At 50.8% G+C, this 16,938-nt stretch overlaps 2 protein-coding genes across 2 annotated transcripts in view; one reads left to right on the forward strand and one right to left on the reverse strand.

Annotated features, from left to right (window-relative positions):
- Positions 1-4,445: 4,445 nt before the first annotated feature.
- Fam210b (family with sequence similarity 210 member B) lies at positions 4,446-12,580 on the forward strand. The gene is made up of 3 exons (XM_021194274.1): positions 4,446-4,709; positions 10,285-10,454; positions 11,253-12,580. Exons 1-3 carry the CDS (start codon positions 4,524-4,526, stop codon positions 11,467-11,469), a joined length of 573 nt encoding a protein of 190 aa, XP_021049933.1. The 5' UTR covers positions 4,446-4,523; the 3' UTR covers positions 11,470-12,580.
- Positions 12,581-14,915: 2,335 nt separating this feature from the next.
- Positions 14,916-16,938, reverse strand: part of Aurka (aurora kinase A) — a 14,282-nt gene continuing 12,259 nt past the window's right edge. The window contains exons 8-9 of the mRNA XM_029536554.1: positions 15,816-15,990; positions 14,916-15,715 (exon numbers count right to left, since the gene is read on the reverse strand). Of these exons, the coding sequence (XP_029392414.1) occupies positions 15,530-15,715; positions 15,816-15,990 (361 nt within the window). The 3' untranslated portion in view covers positions 14,916-15,529. The remainder of the gene's footprint in view (positions 15,716-15,815; positions 15,991-16,938) is intronic.

A 16,938-nucleotide genomic window follows, 5' to 3' on the forward strand; every position in this document is an offset into this window, starting at 1 on the left:
CACTCTGGACCAGAGGAAGGCTCAGCCCCACAGTTGGTGCCCCGTCTAGTGTCTGGCAGGATGGTCACACTTTATTTAGACAAAGAGAGTTCAGTGCCCCTGGTCAAGCAACGGAAGCCCCTTAGCTCCCAGGCTGCTGGTCTGTCTGGTGTCAGCCTTCATGTCCCTGCCTGACCAAGCTAACACATGGGATCTGGATTGAGGACAACAGACCCTGGCCCTAAGAGACCTGCAGTTGCTGTAGTGCCCACTAATTGGCATTCCTAATCATTTTGGAAGAGGGCTCTTTCATTTTCAATGCACACTGAGTCTTTTGCTTATTTCCTTTCTTACTTCACAGCATGCTTTGCCCTCCTCCACCATCCCAGTCTGTATTCCACTGGAGCCTGGGGAGGGAGGGGGACCTTGTTAAAGCTCCCTTCGTCTTTCCCTGCTTGAAACAGATTTAGCCACCATGATTTTGTCACAGGGACTCTTCTCACTGGGTGCCAGGATGTTTACCAAAGCGTGAGACCTTCCTTTTACTTTCTTAAAAAAATAATGTATCATCATCATCATTTTTTGACAGGATCTTACAGAGCCTAAGCTGACCTTGAACTCACTATGGAGCTGAAGATGACCCTGAGCCTCTGCCCCTTCTCCTTCTGCTTCCCAAATGTTAGGATTACAGTTGTCCCACAGCACGGCTGGCTTACTTTGGGGTTCCTTTTGTATATCTCCTAGCTGGTTCTGGGACACAGGAAGAAGGAGCTGGTGCAGGTATAACGTGGACACATAATAAACAAAAGCCACTGGGGCCACTTCTGCCTGATGGTGGCGGAGGTCTGGGTACGGTACACTCTTAATATCAGTAGTGGTCTACAGCACTTCACTGATGAGTCTGCTGAAAGACAATGACCCAGACAGAAAGGCTGGGGACCCTTTCTGGAAGGGATTCAGCCCAACTCTGCAGGAGTTCCTGACAGCCAGTCCTTAAAGCACTGAGAACTGGTTCCTTGACTCAGAGCCCTTTACAGCTCTGAGGAGTCTCACCAGGCCCCTTGTCAAAGACAAGGACAGAATGAGGGCATAATTCCTTGCAGATGGCCTTTCTGCTGAGGGATCTCTGTCAAGTGACTGTACTCCTGAAGCCTCAATTCCTCATGTACAAAAAAACAAAATAATAATAAACAAAAAAGGGGTCTGTGGATAGTAAGAACATCATTAAGCCCTGGATTCAATGCCTAGCGCAGAGGGGAAGAGAGAAAGACCACAGAGCAGCTGGGTGAGTCTTTTGTCCAGTATAGCCCTGGTTCTCCACTAAAGCATTTGTGATCTTGGTGGCTGCGGTTTGTATTCTTATAAAACTTTGAACTATTGTCTGTGGACGTCCTTGTAGAAGCAGAATGTCTGTATTGTCTGAGATTTGAACACAGCATCCACAAGATGGACAAAATTAAATTCAGGTATGGACTTCTGGGTAGGCTCAGCCTAAAATCTCTCTGAATAACTTTTCAGCCATTTATTTATCAAGGGATTTATTGGCAGTAACTCCTTAACATCTGACACTTGGCATCTCCCTTCCCTGTGTGGTCAGATCAAACCAACTAGGGCAAATCTCACCCCAGCCAAGAGGGACAATTGAGACCAAAGCACCAGATGGCTGAAGAGAGAGGTCTTCAGAGAATATTGTTCAGAAACAAGGGGGAGGAGTTGCCAGATCAAAATGAAGTCACACTGTGCACAGTGGCACTGGCCTGTAATCTCAGTGTCTGGGAAACCCAAGCAAGGACGACTATAAGCTTGAGGTCAGACCCTGTCTGAAAGCCTGTGGGGACTGTGTCAGTTCCCTCCAAAAATAACTCCAGTTGAGACGTTGCCTGATGTGAGTTACTGAAATGCCTTCCAACCTCAGATCCCATTTGCATTCCGTTTGCATTTCTGATGCAGAAACAACTTGGAGAATTTAAGACTAACTCATAGCTGCCTACTGTACTCCGATGTGTACAATGATGTGCCGGAAAGTCCTGTTACTGAGGGGAAGCCATTCTGCCAAACGAGCGTGTGCATGTTGGAAGGGTGTCTCCCTCCTCGTGGCATGCAGCTCAAGCGCGTGAGTTTGGGGAGGATGCTGTCCTCCACGTGGCACAGAGACCATGAGTACGAGTTACTGCTAGCCATGGGGATTATAGAGGGCAGAAGGGAGAAAGAGCGCTTTCACTTGCCGTATTCTGGACACACCTGTACTTGGGTGTGTACATTAAGAGCATCTGCACACACACGTTATTGATCGCTTAATATGAATGAATGGTCAAAGGCTGGCAGCATTCCAATGCATGCACTGTTCCTCATCCTCTGTCAAATTTAAAGGGAAAATTTTAAATGTGTTTCTCTCTTCCCCCAAGAACCATAAAGCAGAAATCACAAACTCAGTTCCTAGGAAGCCAGAGCAGGAGGCCTGAGTGAATAAAGGAGACCCAGACACAAGAGCATTGTGGGACCTAGGAGGGGATCCAGATGATGTGCTAGGAGCCCTCTCTGACACCTTTGAGACATTCTGGATTAAATGCCCGCTCCCTTTGTGCACCAGGCATTAGGTAATGTCCCATTCTAAGGTCTGTGTCAAGACTTCTCCCAACAGTCTTACAAGGGGGGACTCTTAGGGTGTCTTCATTTTACAAGTGAAAAGGTGAAGCTCAGAGAGGCTGAGCCACTGACTCCAGGTCACACAGCTGGAGCTGCAGGACCAATGTGACTGAGGACTATACCTTCAACTCATCTTTATACTTTGAACACCCTGAGCAGAAGCAGTCCACACAGGATCAGTTTGCCTCCTTCAGACACTGGTACCCAACTACCACAAACAGAACGCATGCATAACCAGTATGGTTCCTGACTCTAAGAACTCTGCCGAGCTGAAATGCAGCCAGCACATCTTGAGAATGTTAGCTCTTTACGTTCTATCCTTTGGGGTCGAGGAGACTGAGCTTGGGGGCTGGTCTGGAGCTCCCGCCTCTACTTCCAGAATACTATAGTTATAGGCTGGGCCACCGTGCCTGACCTGAGGACCATTGTCATTGTTCCACTGAAGTATGATTGCTTACTGTGGTGACACTCACTGCCCTGTCAGCCCCCTGCTCCTTGGAGCCCCGCCCACATCCCACTCACAGCCCTAGGTGGCCGCTGACCTTTTTTGGGGGGGGGTCCAGAATTTTGCCTGTGAACTTTGTATCTGCAGATATCTTCCTGCAGGCTGTGTTTGTGGCTGGAATTTTCCTTTTGGCACAGCAGTCCTGAGACTTGTCCCTGGGATGAAGGTGTCCACTTCTTACTTTAAAAACTTTTTTATTATTATTATTGCATTGGAGGGGGCATGTGTACAGGCCGGGGGACCACTATGTGGTGACTGTGGTTCTCCCCCTCCCCAACCCCCACCTTGCCTGGGTCCCAGGGTGAAACTCATCTTGGATAGCAAGTGATCCACAGACTGAAGTTCCATTCCCCAGATGACAGATATCTGGACTGCCCTGCTATAAGTATTGCTGTCTTCTGCGCATGTGTGTAAGACAGGTTCTCCTGGGGTCAAGGCTGGCCTCCTGGGTGCTTGAGGTACAGATCTGCACCACCATGTCAAGATAACAGTTTACTATTACTTCTTTAAGTTATAAGAACAGAAGGGTTAATTTTGGCTCATGGGCCTAGAGGTCCAAGGTAGAGGGGCCACATCTAATGCCAGCAACGCCTTCCTGTGGGCTCAAGTCCACAGGCAGTGCATCTTGTCAGATTTTAGTCCGACATAGAAATATGAGTCTTTGCTTCTCTTGAGACACTATGGGAGCGGAGTTGCTGAGCAACCTGGTTTGTGTACTTTTAACTCTCTGTGAAAGTACAAAGCTTTTCTCCACGGCGGCTGCTTTCATGTTCACAGCCGCGATATAGTAGGATCATTTAGAGGGCTTCTTCAAGTGAGAGTTAACCTCTATAGTTCCTTTCTTCTTTAAAGCAGTCACATTATGCATCAGTCTTCCAGGTTTCACCCATTCGGCTGAGAGGAAAAACAAAGAATGCCTGAGCCCTCGCTTGAAACAGCCGCCAGCCGCGCTCCACAGTCCGGAAACTCAAAATCCTGGAAAGTCCTGCGAAAATGCATTCCACAAAGAACTGGCCTGAGGTCCTGAGAACTTGGCTGATGGACTTGGCAGGTCCCCAGCCCCGCCCACTCCGCTTCAGAAGGCGGGACTTAGCCAAGGAAGCCCGGCTGAGGGGCGGGAACGAAAGAGAGCGCGCGTCTCCAGATGCCCCGCCCACTCAGGGATAGGCTGCTTCTGCGGAGGGCGGAGCTGTTGGGTGGAGCCCAAAACCTGCGCTCCGCAAGAGAGTCCCGCCTATCCCACGCTCAGCTCCGCTCCGGGGGCGGGCCCTGGAGAGGTTGGGGCGGGGCCTTTCGGGGGTGGAGCTCCAGGCCCCGGTCTCGGCCCCGCCCACCGCGCTGTGTTGGGGCTGGTTCCCGAGTGGGCACACCGGAGCTGCGCTTGCGGCGCGCCATGGCCGGGCTGTTGACGCTGCTTGGCCCGGCGGGAAGAGTGACTACCCGGCTGCGGCCCCTGGCCCCTTGGCTCCTGGGAACCGCTACCTCCTGTGCTCCACCGCTCTGGGCCTTGGCCTTGTCCCGCCCCGGTCCGGACGCCCGACTGCTGCGCACGGCCCGCGGAGACTGTCGCAGCCACCAGGTAAGGCTCCCCACAGCCACTCGGACCCTGATCCCCAAGTGGCCGGAGCGCCGCGCCAGGGCCAGCCCCTATGGACAATTTTTACATTGCACCTGCCTGAAACGGGTCACCTCCTGGGTCCCTCAGTTCTCAGATCCCTAGAATCCGAGAAAAATCTCTTTCAGTTAGCAGCCGGAGAAACTGAGGCTAAGAGTGGTATGGTGCGCTGCCCAAGGTCATGGAGTCGCCCGCCAAGCCCCAGTTTCGAAAGCCAGAACAGTGCGTTGCCGAGACGATCGCAAGGGGCCTGAACTCTATATGAACTTCCAATCCGGCCCCTGGAGTTGTTCCTTTTGAAGTTCAGCTGAGGCCTGGGCACTGGGCCCAGGAGGCAGCATCTCCCGGTGCCGGTACACTTAACGCTTCCCTGTGCTCCTTGCGCCACCCTTTTTATCTAGCTGGAAGAGCAGGCTCAAAGCAGGCAGTCCACCCCGTTTTGTTGTGGTTACTTGCCCTGAGTGCTCAGAGTGAAAACCAGCTTCCATTCAGACAGCAGCGCATCTCAAGTAGATCTCTCGAAAAAAAGTAGGAGTTCAGAAGTAGTAGATCGGAAGCGTCAAGGTCTGGAGGGGTCTGGAAGACCACTGCCCTGAATCAGGCAGTTCTGAGTACTGTGTGCTCCCCGTCGCTTTTCAGTAAGGGATTGGTCCCTTCCCTTGAGTGCCTCACACAAACATGGATGGACTTCTTCCCTTCTCTCCTGCCTGACAGACAGGACACTGGCCTCAGCTCTGCTCCTGAGCACAAGTCAGGATACTCAGAGGGCACCGTGCTTCATGGTTCAGGGAACCGCATAGCTTCCCTCTCCTCCAGAAAGTCTTCCCTGACTACCAGTAGTGTGCCTCACCCCCATGCTGTCTCTTCTCTAGCGCTCACGACCTGGTACAGCCTCTCACCTTGTTCTGCCACATCAGCCCTGTTGGCAGCCTAACACTAACCCTAACCCTAAACACACACTCTGCCTTGACAGGTGTGTTTACAGCAAGGATAAGTCTGGTCTCAGGCTCATAGGATCCATGTCTCTGCTTGCTAGGTCAATCACTTTGCTCAAATGCTATCCCTTTTCCATGTCTGTAAAATGAGACGTTACTAAGTCATTTCCCAGAGGGTGAATGTGATAGATGATAACATGCCAGCCGGCATCTGGCACATCATGGCCGACACCAGTGATTGCTGTCATCGGCTTCTGTCCCCCAGGGCCTCCAGAGCCCAGGAGCGGAGCTTGGACTTCAAAAAAGATACTCTTTAAGAAGCCGGCTATGGGGGAGGAGCCTGCCCTGGGACTCAGTCCAGCATTCCCACTCCACCTCCAACCTGCCTGCCTTCACTGGGAGGCCAGCTGGGGTCTCCAAATGTTCTAGACAGTAAATCAAGTGTCTGAGTGACATGCCAACCTCTTGCCTACAGCAGGGACTGCACTGTGCCAGAGATGGGGAGATATGTCACACAAGGAGCTCTTTCAGAGCTCAGGGTTCAGGGTCACATAGACCAAGTGAGTGGAGGCCACTTGTGACCCTGAGGGGCAGGAAGGGGAGGAGCTCGTATGCAAGTGGCTTGCCCTGTCCCTTATCTAATGAGCAGCATCCCTCCTGACTCACTCCTTGCTTGTCTTGGTGTGTCTCCTCCCTAGCATCTCACTGTTCGTTCGTTCTCTGCTCCCTAAAGTCAGAGTCTCCGTAGAGGTCTGTCCATCTGGTTTGTTGCACTGTTCCCTGCTCTGGAACACTCTGACCAGCGCAGTGCTGGGTCTGGGATTGGGCTGTGCTGCCTCTGGCTATGTGCTCACCCCGCCCCCGGGCTTTGCAGATCCTCTTCTGTTCATGGGGATATTGTGAGGGTTGCACTAAACTAAGATTTTCATGGCACTCGGAACACGCCCCTGTACAAAGTCAGCTCATACGGTGCTTATCAAATGGATAAGCAGGTGTCGCCACGTCCGATCAACTCGGACGACCTTCCTTTTCTAATATGGCTTTCTCTGGTTGTTCTGAGACACGGTCTCCTGTATTCCAACCAGGCTGGCCTTCAACTAGATAGGCTTGAACTTCTGATCCTCCTGCCTCCACCTCCAAAGGACTATAGGTTTACACCGCCAAGCTGGGTTGATACTGTGCTAGGAAATGAGAGCTTTGCCTGTGCTAGACACAACCACTGAGATGCAGCCCCGCCTGATCACTTTGAGGTCAGTGTGTCAGTGTGTCGGGGAAGTCCAGAGCCCTTGCAGGCAAACAGCAGTACTTCGTGGGGAGAGTATCTACCAGTGCCCCATTGCTTGCCAGCCATTCTCATGAATCCCTTTGCTTTAGCTTCTTTAAATCCCTCTAGGACTTGGAAGAAAAATGCATGGTCCTTCATGTCCTGCAAGAGTGGTCATTCCCTACAGGAGAGACTTTTCTTCTACAGGAAGAAAAGCTGCCAGGGATTTTTTTATTGGCCAGCCCTTACCACTCGCCCCTCCCTGAGGCATGCATTCCCCTACTAAAAAGCTCACGGGGGCTCTGGTCCTTTCTGATAAGCAATCCCCTCCTCCCCGGGCTGCAGATGGGGCAGCCTAGCTGATAAGACAATCTGCAGACCCTCCCAGTGCCGGCCCCCCGCACCTTCGCACCTCCCTTAGGCCAGTGTCAGTCAAAAGCCCATTGACACTTGGCCCAGGCCATCTCCATTATGACCCAGTCTCCGTGCCCCAGAGCAGCCACAGCTGCCTCTGCCGAGGCCCCCTTTGTCTCATACTCTCAGGTTTGGCAAAAGGCCTTCTGGCCCAGAAGGGAGAATGGAAAGACAGCCAGACTTCCAGCTAGAAAATAAACAGTAGCTTCTACCAGGCTGGAGGAGCAAACATCAGGGCCAGACATTTGTTTGTTTTAGAGAGAGGAGCAGGCTGGAGAGATGGCCCTATGGTTTAGAGCACTGTCTCCTCTTACAGAGGATGTGGGGTTCAATGCCCATCACCCACAGGATAGCTCACAGCTGTCTGAAACTCCAGTTCCAGGGGAATCTGAGGCCTTCTGGTGCATAGATATACATACGTGCAGATAAACACCCTAAAATAAATAAATAGTAAAATTAGAGAGGGGAGCCTTGCAAAGCCCAATGGAGATACTGTTTGGTTAGGACTTGAAGGCTACAGTGCGGACACTCTTGAAGGAGGTAACATGTGCATTTCTATCCGACATGACGGATGGACACATCCCCACTCCCTCCCTGGAGCACATCCTGCGTTAGCGGGGCCAGCACAGAGGCTCGGTGAGAGCCAGGGCTTTCTTCTCTAAGTTTATGATTACCTTCCAGGCACCTCCAGAAATGATGATGACAAGGCCCAGTCCTCAGGCCTTTACCCAGATCTGCAAAAATCAAGGTTAGGCTCACAGGCACAGGGGCAAAGAGAAGAGTTTTCTAGATGCCCACTGCTCCGTCACCACAGAATGCAGCATTTGTGCACCTGGGGCTGGCGAGGGACACGGGGAGGGTGCTGAGCCTTATCCCACAAGTAGGAAGTGAGGACCCAGAGCTGCAGCAAGTGGCTGCCACAACGGATAATGGTAACAATAAAGCCTGAGGTTCCCTGCAGGGGGACACAGCTGGCTGTGTAGGTACAGTTGGGGGACTGCTGCTCAAACCACAGTGCCATTTCCCCCTCAGCAGGGGAGTCCTGTCCCATCCCGAGGATCCTGCTGTGCCCATTTCCTTGCCCTGGCAGAGTTGCTCTGCTGAAAAATCAGGGAGTAAATCTGCCCGGCTGCAGGATCCATAACCAGAGGTGACGTCGAAAGCCAGAGACTCAAAAAAAATCCTCTGGTCAAAAGCATTCTCTTGCAGAGGTGTGTTCTGTCTAATCCAAGTGTGGCTGAGATCTCTGTTGTCTGTCCCAGACTTCGCAGACTCAGAAGATGATCCGGTGCACCTTAAGATCGCCCCGTGTGAGCAGCCAGGTGGCTTGGCAGGTACACTTCTTGCCTTGCACACCTGGCAACACCGGAGCCCAATTCCAGTTCCCGCTGTGTGGTTTGAATGAGGACGTCCCCATAGGCTCAGACATTTGAACTCTTGGACTTGATTGGTGGCACTGTTTGGGGAGTTGCAGCCTTTCCGTGGGTGTGGCCTCTGGGTTTGTGGTGCTCCCCACTTCCAGTTTGTTCTATGCTTCCCGATATGGTCTCTCAGCTTCCTGCTCCCACCACCACGCTTGCCGCTTGCTGCCGAGCCACCGCACCAGGTTGGATCATCCGTCAGGAACTCAGGCCAAAATGAACTCTTCCACAGCTTGTTTTTGGCCACGGTGTTTTATCACAGCAGCAGAAAAGCAAATAATACAGACACAAAGGTGGGGGAAGGGAATCCACTCTAAAAGTCGTCCTTTAACTCCACGTACATACTGTGACGTGCATGCCTGTGTGCATGTGTACACACACACACACACACACACACACACACACACAGATTGCTACAGTGTAGCTAATTTCTTCCCCCACCCTGGTTAGTATTTTGTCCAGGAATCGGCCTGCCCTACTGGGTTTCCTGTCTCGGCGAAGGCGCATGGCTTTTGAAGCTCCAACCTGCTCCAGCCCTACTCTCCTCTCGGGGTAGTGCGGACCTGGTGTTGTGTGCTCAGACCACAGACTCGCATGGTCTGAGCTGTCACGTTAGCCACTTTTCTCATTTCTGTCACCAAATATTGGGCAAAAGCAACATTAGGAAGAAAGGGCTCATCGTCGTCGTGGCCTGGGCTTTGAGACTACTCCATCTTAGTGATGTCATGGGGTGCGGGTCAGCCGGTCCACTTGCCTCTGCAGTCAGAAAGCAGAGAGATATCAACTCTGGTGCTAAGCTTTCTTCCTATTCAGCACCAGAGCCCTGCCCAGGGAATGGCGCCTCCTATGTTCTTGGTGGGTCTTCCCTCCTCCTTGAAAAAACTCACAGACCTACCCAGAGGCATCTCCTAAAGCTATTCTAATCGAGTATCACACTTCTGGCCCTGATAACAAGCCTGTGTCACTCCTCTGGTGCTCAGCACATTTATCGGCTCCCTCCCTAGAGGTCCAAAGTCTAAAACTTGCCTCGCTAGGCTAAGGTCAAGGTCACAGCTGGGGTAATTTGCTTCCTGAGGATCCTGGGCAGAATCCACGTCCTACCTTTTGCTGCGGCTTCTAACAGCGTCCCACCCCACCCCGGCCACACCCACATGCCAGTAAGCCAGTACAGCATCTTCAGGCACCTGCTAACACCTCCCCTTGGATTCCAGTTCCTGCCCACTCCTTTCCCTTCTAAGGACCCTTGTATGTTCTCACTGGGCCCACCTAGGAAAATCCACGTTACCATTCCCATCCCAACATCCACGGCCAGACTCCATCTGCCAGGTCCTTCTGTGCTAGGAGAGGACCCGGACGTCTCCAGGACCACTGTTCTGCTGTCCTAGCCTGGCTAAGTGGGAGTGGTGGTCACTGACAGCTGAGTGGGAGGCAGGGGTGCACAGATCAGATGAGGGTAAAGGCCAGTGGCAGCAACCAAACCTAACCTCCTCTTGGTCTGTGAACAGGAGCCCAACAGGACCCCTGAGCCAGGAGGCGGTGTCACCGGCACAGAGAAAAAGCTAAGCAGAGCACGGCAGCTGAAGAAGGTTTTCCAAGAGTACGGGGCCGTGGGCGTGTCGGTGCACATTGGGATCTCCCTGGTCTCCTTGGGGATATTTTACACAGTTGTTTCCAGGTACAGTTTTCACCTGTGTTCGTTATTGTTTGTGGCTGGGTGTGGCAGCACACACCCGTGAGTGCTTGGGAAGCTGAGACGGAAAGTTCCAGGGCAACCTGGGCTTCAACGTGAGGCATGACTACAAATAATGGAAGGAAGGAAGGAAGGAAGGGAGGGAGGGCATGCTGGGGGTGCAGCCCATTCGTTCCTCAAACAGCATCAGCCAAGCACCTGTAATCCCAGCATTCAGAAGGTGGAGGCAAGAGGGTCACAGTTCCGGGTCATCCCTCCTTGGTGACAGAATTTGAGCCAGCTTGGGCATGAGACCTTGTCTCAAAAGCATTGGTTTGGTTTGGTTAGGTTTGGTTTCCTGCTGTAAGCTAAGCTAATGTGTGGGTGAATTTTGTTATCGTTATTGGGGTTTTTTTTGGGGGGGGGAGGGTTGTCTCGTTTGCTGAAACCAACTACACATCCAGTTCCTTGTATTATTATGTACTTTAGAGTTCCTCTAGGTCAGCGAGACAACCCAGCAGGCTAAGTGCTTGCCACACGAGCCTGATTGCCTGGCTCTCAGCCCTAGAATTCACAGTGGAAGGAAATGATTCCTGACCTCTGACCTCTGCTGCCCTCTGACCTCCACATGCATGGCATGGCGCATGCATTGCCCACACTCACACAATAATCATAAGGTTTTTTTATTTTTTAAATAAAAAGTAAAAAATACTATTAACGTAGACAAATCAATTTCCTCCTTTAATCACTGCTGTAATGGTTTTTTTTTTTTTTTTTTGTCTCTCTCCCCACCCCCACCCCCAGTGGCATAGACATGTCTGCAATCCTGCTTAAACTTGGCTTTAAAGAGTCGCTGGTGCAGTCCAAAATGGCAGCAGGCACCAGCACGTTCGTGGTGGCCTATGCCATCCATAAGCTGTTTGCTCCCGTTCGGATCAGCATCACCTTGGTCTCTGTGCCCTTCCTCGTCAGATACTTCCGCAGCGTGGGGCTCTTTAAACCTCCAGCCGCCAAGCCTTGACGCCAGTGCCTTCTGATCTGTAGGATTGGGGCTGTGTACAAGGTGGTTTTCCTTTCTGGTGGGGGAAGGGAGGGGCAGAGGCGAATGGCTACGTTCCCTATGGGTTGGTTTTACTTTTACCAGCAAACATCTGGTGTTTTAATTTACTTTTTTTTTTAAAAATGCTGTTTCTCATGTACATGACTTAAAATGTCACCAAGGCATCAAAATGAGTTGACAGCCAGGCCTGGTAGTACAGGCCAGTGAAGCCAGCTGCTCTGGAGGCAGAGGCAGGAGGATCTCAAATTCAGGTCTGCCTGAGCTACTTATTAGTTCAGGGTTCGCTTAACAATTTACAAGACTGTGTTTTGTCACCAGTGAGAGAGGGCTGAGGCCATTACTCACCTGGTACAGACGGCCCAAATGCAATCCCCAGCACAAAAAGAGACTGCCTACAAATTGTTCCTCTAGATCACTGGGGCAGAGGTGCTGTCTGCAAAGCCCCCCAGGGGCCAACCTTTGCTTGGGTTCTTAAAAAGCAGTGGTTAATTTGCTGGCTTTTCAAACCCTGCCTGCCCTGGTTTGCCTTCAGTTTAATATACAGTATTCAGCAGACAGCTGCCGGCGCTACAACGAGTGAGGCGGAAATTAACAGTCCATAATCATGATCCACATTAACATCAAGCCCTTGACATCCACAGCACTTGCTTTGGGGAAAGCAGGCCAAGAATTTGTCACATGCCCCATCCACTTCGAGGCTGGATGGGACGGGGCTCCAAGTCAGCGATTTCATTGATACTGGGCAGTATTGTTTGTAAAATACAGAAACACTGCCCAGTTGCGATGTCGTCACTGGGCTCCTGATGCCCATATCCTGGGGACCTCAGATACTGCCATAGAAGCTAAAAGCACCCTAGCTTTCTTAGACAATCCGCTTAGCTATCTGAAACTTGAGGCATTCCAGACCTGATATGTTTACAATGTACCACTGAATTTTTTAAAATTGAATTAATCAGATGCATAAAATATTTGTACCAGTTTCGGGGGGGGGGGATCGGGAGGGGGAAAGGAGGAAAATATTGCTTGTTTTAACTGTAAAGAAACCAAGAAATAATACAAGCTGGGGAGAAGAGAGATGTCTTAATTAGAGTTCTATTACTGAGATGAAACACAATGACCATACTCACAGTTCCATCAAAAACAGGGAGGGTAGGAACCTGGAGGCAGGAGCTGGCAGCAGAAGCCATGCAGGGGCGCCTTTTACTGGCTTGTCCAGCTGCTTTCTTACAGAACCTAGACCTGGTACCAGCTCATGGGTGGCAGTGGTTCTCAACTTGTGAGTTGCAACTCCTTTGCCAAACCTCTATCTCAACTCAAAACAGTAGCAAAATTACGAAGTAGCAATGAAAATAACCTTATGGTTGGGGGCCACCATGAGGAACTGTATTAAAGGGTCGCAGCATCAGGAAGGTTGGGTACCGCTGGTGTAGAAGGAGCTTAGAATAGAAATTCAAGCAGAGACTCAAACTGAGGCTTCCTCCTCCAGGGACACTTGTTCTGTTCTATCAGATCCAAAGGAACTCTATTCCCCCAAGGCAGCCCAAATACCCCAAACCGGGTTCACCTGGACTGTAGAACTTCTGCTGCCTAGATAAAGACAGCATTCCTCAGGAACCTGTGAAATTGGTTCTTGCTACTGGAGCCATTTCCCTTCTGGCAGAAGGGTCATAAAGCTGTCCCACTAATATAGACCTGTGGTACCTAACAAGGCATGCTGGTGTCACAAGAACCTGATACACAGTTCAGTGTCCCTAGCCCTTCTTGTCCCCTCCTACCCTAAATTGCCCCCAACCCACAGGCTTCCCTTCCCCCAGCGCACATCCTTATACCCAGCTGTTCTCAGTCCTCTTGGCTTCTGTTTCTCTGCTCTATTCTCTATCCTGTGCCGTCTCTCTATCCTCTCCGTCTCACGGATACCCCTGGCCATGTTCAGTCCACCTCTCTCTCTCTCTCTGAACTCCAGATGCCTCTGGCTGTTCTCATATCTATAATAAGAACCTCCCCGCAACCATACGAAGTCGGTCTATAGTTCTCCCCCCGGGGAGCTAGTGCTTGAACTTTGAAGTCTGCTCAGCTGCGTGGTGAAAGGGCTGTGTTCATTTTTTTTTTTTTTTTTCTTGCTCACAATTCCTTTGAAATGATATTGACAGCCAGGAGACAAAGGAGAGAACTGTTAACTAGCAGAATGCATTTTATAGAGCTCTGGCTAACAGCCTCTTAGCCCACGGTTACCCAGTCATTTGTCTCGGTTAACATTTAAAGTTTTTGTGAGACAAATTCTCCATTCGTGAGATCTCTGAAGTGGGATTGTCTTATTATCCTTAGTACATACAGCCCACTGCCAAAAAGCTTCCTCTGACGTCAAATCAGGATGTATTTATTACAGAAACTGATTCCAAGGACATCCACATAGCTGAGCCAAGATGTCCCAGGCCAGTGGCAGGCAGACTGAATGGGGCCTCTCCACGGAGCCTGTGTTCTAACAGCCATGTTAGCTTCAGGCTCTGGATCATCACCCTGGCTGCTCTCCCCATTCCGGTACCTAAGTAACATCTATGCAAAGAAATATACTGAAAGCAGCAATAAAACTGCTCCTACCCACAGCCATGTACCTTCCAAACCTGGTTCCGCTCTCAGGCCTCTACCCAGCAGCCAGAACACAGGAAGAGTTGAGGTGAAGCAAATAAAGCACTGTATTAACCAGCAAGGCACGCAGAGCTGCTCCTGCCTGTGTTATCTTTAAGCAGAACGGGAGTCAGGAATCCACTTTAAGATGTAAGCCATTGTGTGTCTCTAGTTTCTTAAGCAGACCAAGTGAATGGCTTACAGTCTGAAACAAATAAAAACCTTTGTAAAAGTCTGTGGTCTGTCATCTGGTAAGCCATCACTGCCACCAGGCAGGAAGAGTGCCATGGGAATGTGGCACTCATCTGCAGGTAAGGACAGTCACAAACTAGCAGGAGCTGTAGGAGGCAGTGTCCCATGCTCAGTTTACCTCCCTGGATTGTATCTCACTTAACTGCAGCTTGGGTGGACAGTACTAGCAATATTGCTACTTCAACAAAGCCAATACAGACTTTCAACAAAGCCTTAGCACAGGACCAGGGACTAGAGGCCTCTTGTCCCAAGAGGATGGACTTCCACTCAGGCATCTTCTCAAGTTCCTGATGGTGGTCCAGTTGACATGACATTTTACCCTGGCCACTTGCATTTCCAGTCATCTGACATCTAGTGTCCCAAGTTGGCCATGAAAGCCTGTTTCTCTAATTCCAAGTTCCCCTCTGGTTGATGGACAGATGGCACTGGCCGCTATAAACTCTTTTAGGAGTATATCCAGCAGGCCAGAAGAGCACAGTCGCTCATGGCTGGCCAACAGTGAAGAGAGGCTCAAATGATTACCCATGTACTCCAGGTAGATGGTACACATATAGTTATATATTTAACGAGTTTGCGTACATGACAGAACATAAACAATAGCCTTTGACATGCAGAAAAAGAAACACCTGAGTCTCAAGCCAGAGGTGGAGCACAGGCTCCCTAACAGTGGCTGAGGAGCCAAATCCCACGCGGGCTTCAGAGGCTGACAACAAGAGGACCCTGAATGGGTGTCACTTAAAGTCTATACAAATCTTTATTTTGACACTTAAAAGATTACATACCCATTCCAACAGTTTCCCTAGGCCTGGCGACCCAATAAGTTACACACATACTCTGGCACTTGAAGGCTACGATGCAGGTGATCACTGGTAACTTTCCCACAGTGAGACCCCCACAAGAACACCTTGGTGCATCGGCCCGGGGTGAGGGTAGGGGATAGCTGCAGTGGAACCTTCTCTCCAGATTACTAAATCAGGAAAAGCAGCATGGTTCTTGGGGGCTGGGCAACAGGTGGGGTTTCCTGGATGCAAGGCCAAGGACTAGTTGCTCAGCAAGGCACCCTGAGGGCAGCCATGAGGGTCCAGGAGGGTGGCTTCAACAGGGCATTTCTCACAGTTGCACGGTGCCCATGGTTCAGGATTCCTTAAGACGATTTGCTAGTTGGTTCTTTGCTAGTGTGGCCAGTTGGAGATTTGGAAGAATTAGCTTTTATCCAAGGGTGCTCAAGGACTTCTGCTAGTGTTAGCCTTTGGCTGGCGTTGTGTTTTAACAGTCTTGAAATGAGATCCCTGGCTCCCTCCGTCACAAAGTCGGGGAAAGTGAATTCAACCTGCAGAATAAAATGATAAAGCAACAAAAGCCTGGGTCAGAGGTGAACATGAATAAAGAAAACACCAGCCCTTGGCAGAAGCCTGACAGCAGCGGCTCACCCGCGATATCCTTCTGTAGGTCTCCTGGTAAGTGTGAGCCTCGAACGGAGGCATCCCCACTAGGAACTCATAGCAGAGAACGCCGAGGCTCCAGAGGTCCACCTTCTCGTCATGCATCCGGCCTTCGATCATCTCCGGGGGCAGGTAGTCCAGGGTGCCACACATCGTGGTTCTCCTGAGACGGACAGAGACCAGGCTTAACACACAGACTCCCTATGGCGGGCCAGCCCCCTCAGACTGGTGCCCACCTAAATGGTCAGGGGGAAGCATAGAAGATCACACACAAGCCACCAAACTTCCCCTAGACCCATCCAACTCATGTCTACAGCTATTCATGAAATCTTATAGCTGCTTTAAAGTTGGTACTTTAAGTAAAAGCAGCTATAAGCAAGCACACACACCTGTGTGGAAGGTAAGAGGGAAACATAACCAAGCCCTGTGTGCTGGTGTATCTTTTAATCCCACCTGAGAGGTGAAAAAACAGATCGTAGTCGGGTGTGGTGGCTCACGCCTGTCATCCCAGCAGCAGACAGAGGGCTGGGGCCACAGAGTGCCCGCTTGTAGTGGAGTCTGCGCTGCATAGCAAGACACTGGAGGGATGGCTCGGCTGCCGAGAGCACGGGAGGCTTTAGCAGAGGACCTGGATTCAGTTCTCAGCACCCCATGGCCGCTCACAACCGTCTGCAACTCCAAGTCCACAGCTGACATTCTCGGCCTCCTTGGATACATTCTGGCCTCCTTGGACACTAAGCATCCATGTGCATAGACAGGCATGCAGGCAAAATACCCATACATTGTAAAATAAAAATAAAATCTTTAGACCCCTAAACCAAACAGCCAAAAAGGACTGAAGAACTCAGTGACATTCCCTGAAGTACATGGCTACCTCCTTCATTTGTACTTACTCTCCCTTTCCAGGACTTTCCTTTCCTATTGCCCCAAAAATAATCTCACACTGTAGCCCAGGTTGGCTTTGAATCAGAGTGTAGACTATTAGTTAAGAATTATGCTGCAGGGCATGGTGGCGCACGCCTTTGATCCCAGCACTTGGGAGGCAGAGGCAGGCGGATTTCTGAGTTCGAGGCCAGCCTGGTCTACAGAGTGAGTTCCAGGACAGCCAGGG

This window comes from Mus pahari, chromosome 3 (assembly GCF_900095145.1).
Source record: "Mus pahari chromosome 3, PAHARI_EIJ_v1.1, whole genome shotgun sequence".
Lineage (NCBI taxonomy): Eukaryota > Metazoa > Chordata > Mammalia > Rodentia > Muridae > Mus > Mus pahari.

Excerpts from the sequence above, each read along its gene's own strand:
- Fam210b (XM_021194274.1), top strand. The coding sequence starts at position 4,524 with ATGGCCGGGCTGTTGACGCTGCTTGGCCCGGCGGGAAGAGTGACTACC. Across the intron at positions 4,710-10,284 it reads GAGACTGTCGCAGCCACCAG|GAGCCCAACAGGACCCCTGA; the intron begins GTAAGGCTCCCC and ends GTCTGTGAACAG. Across the intron at positions 10,455-11,252 it reads TTTTACACAGTTGTTTCCAG|TGGCATAGACATGTCTGCAA; the intron begins GTACAGTTTTCA and ends CCCCACCCCCAG.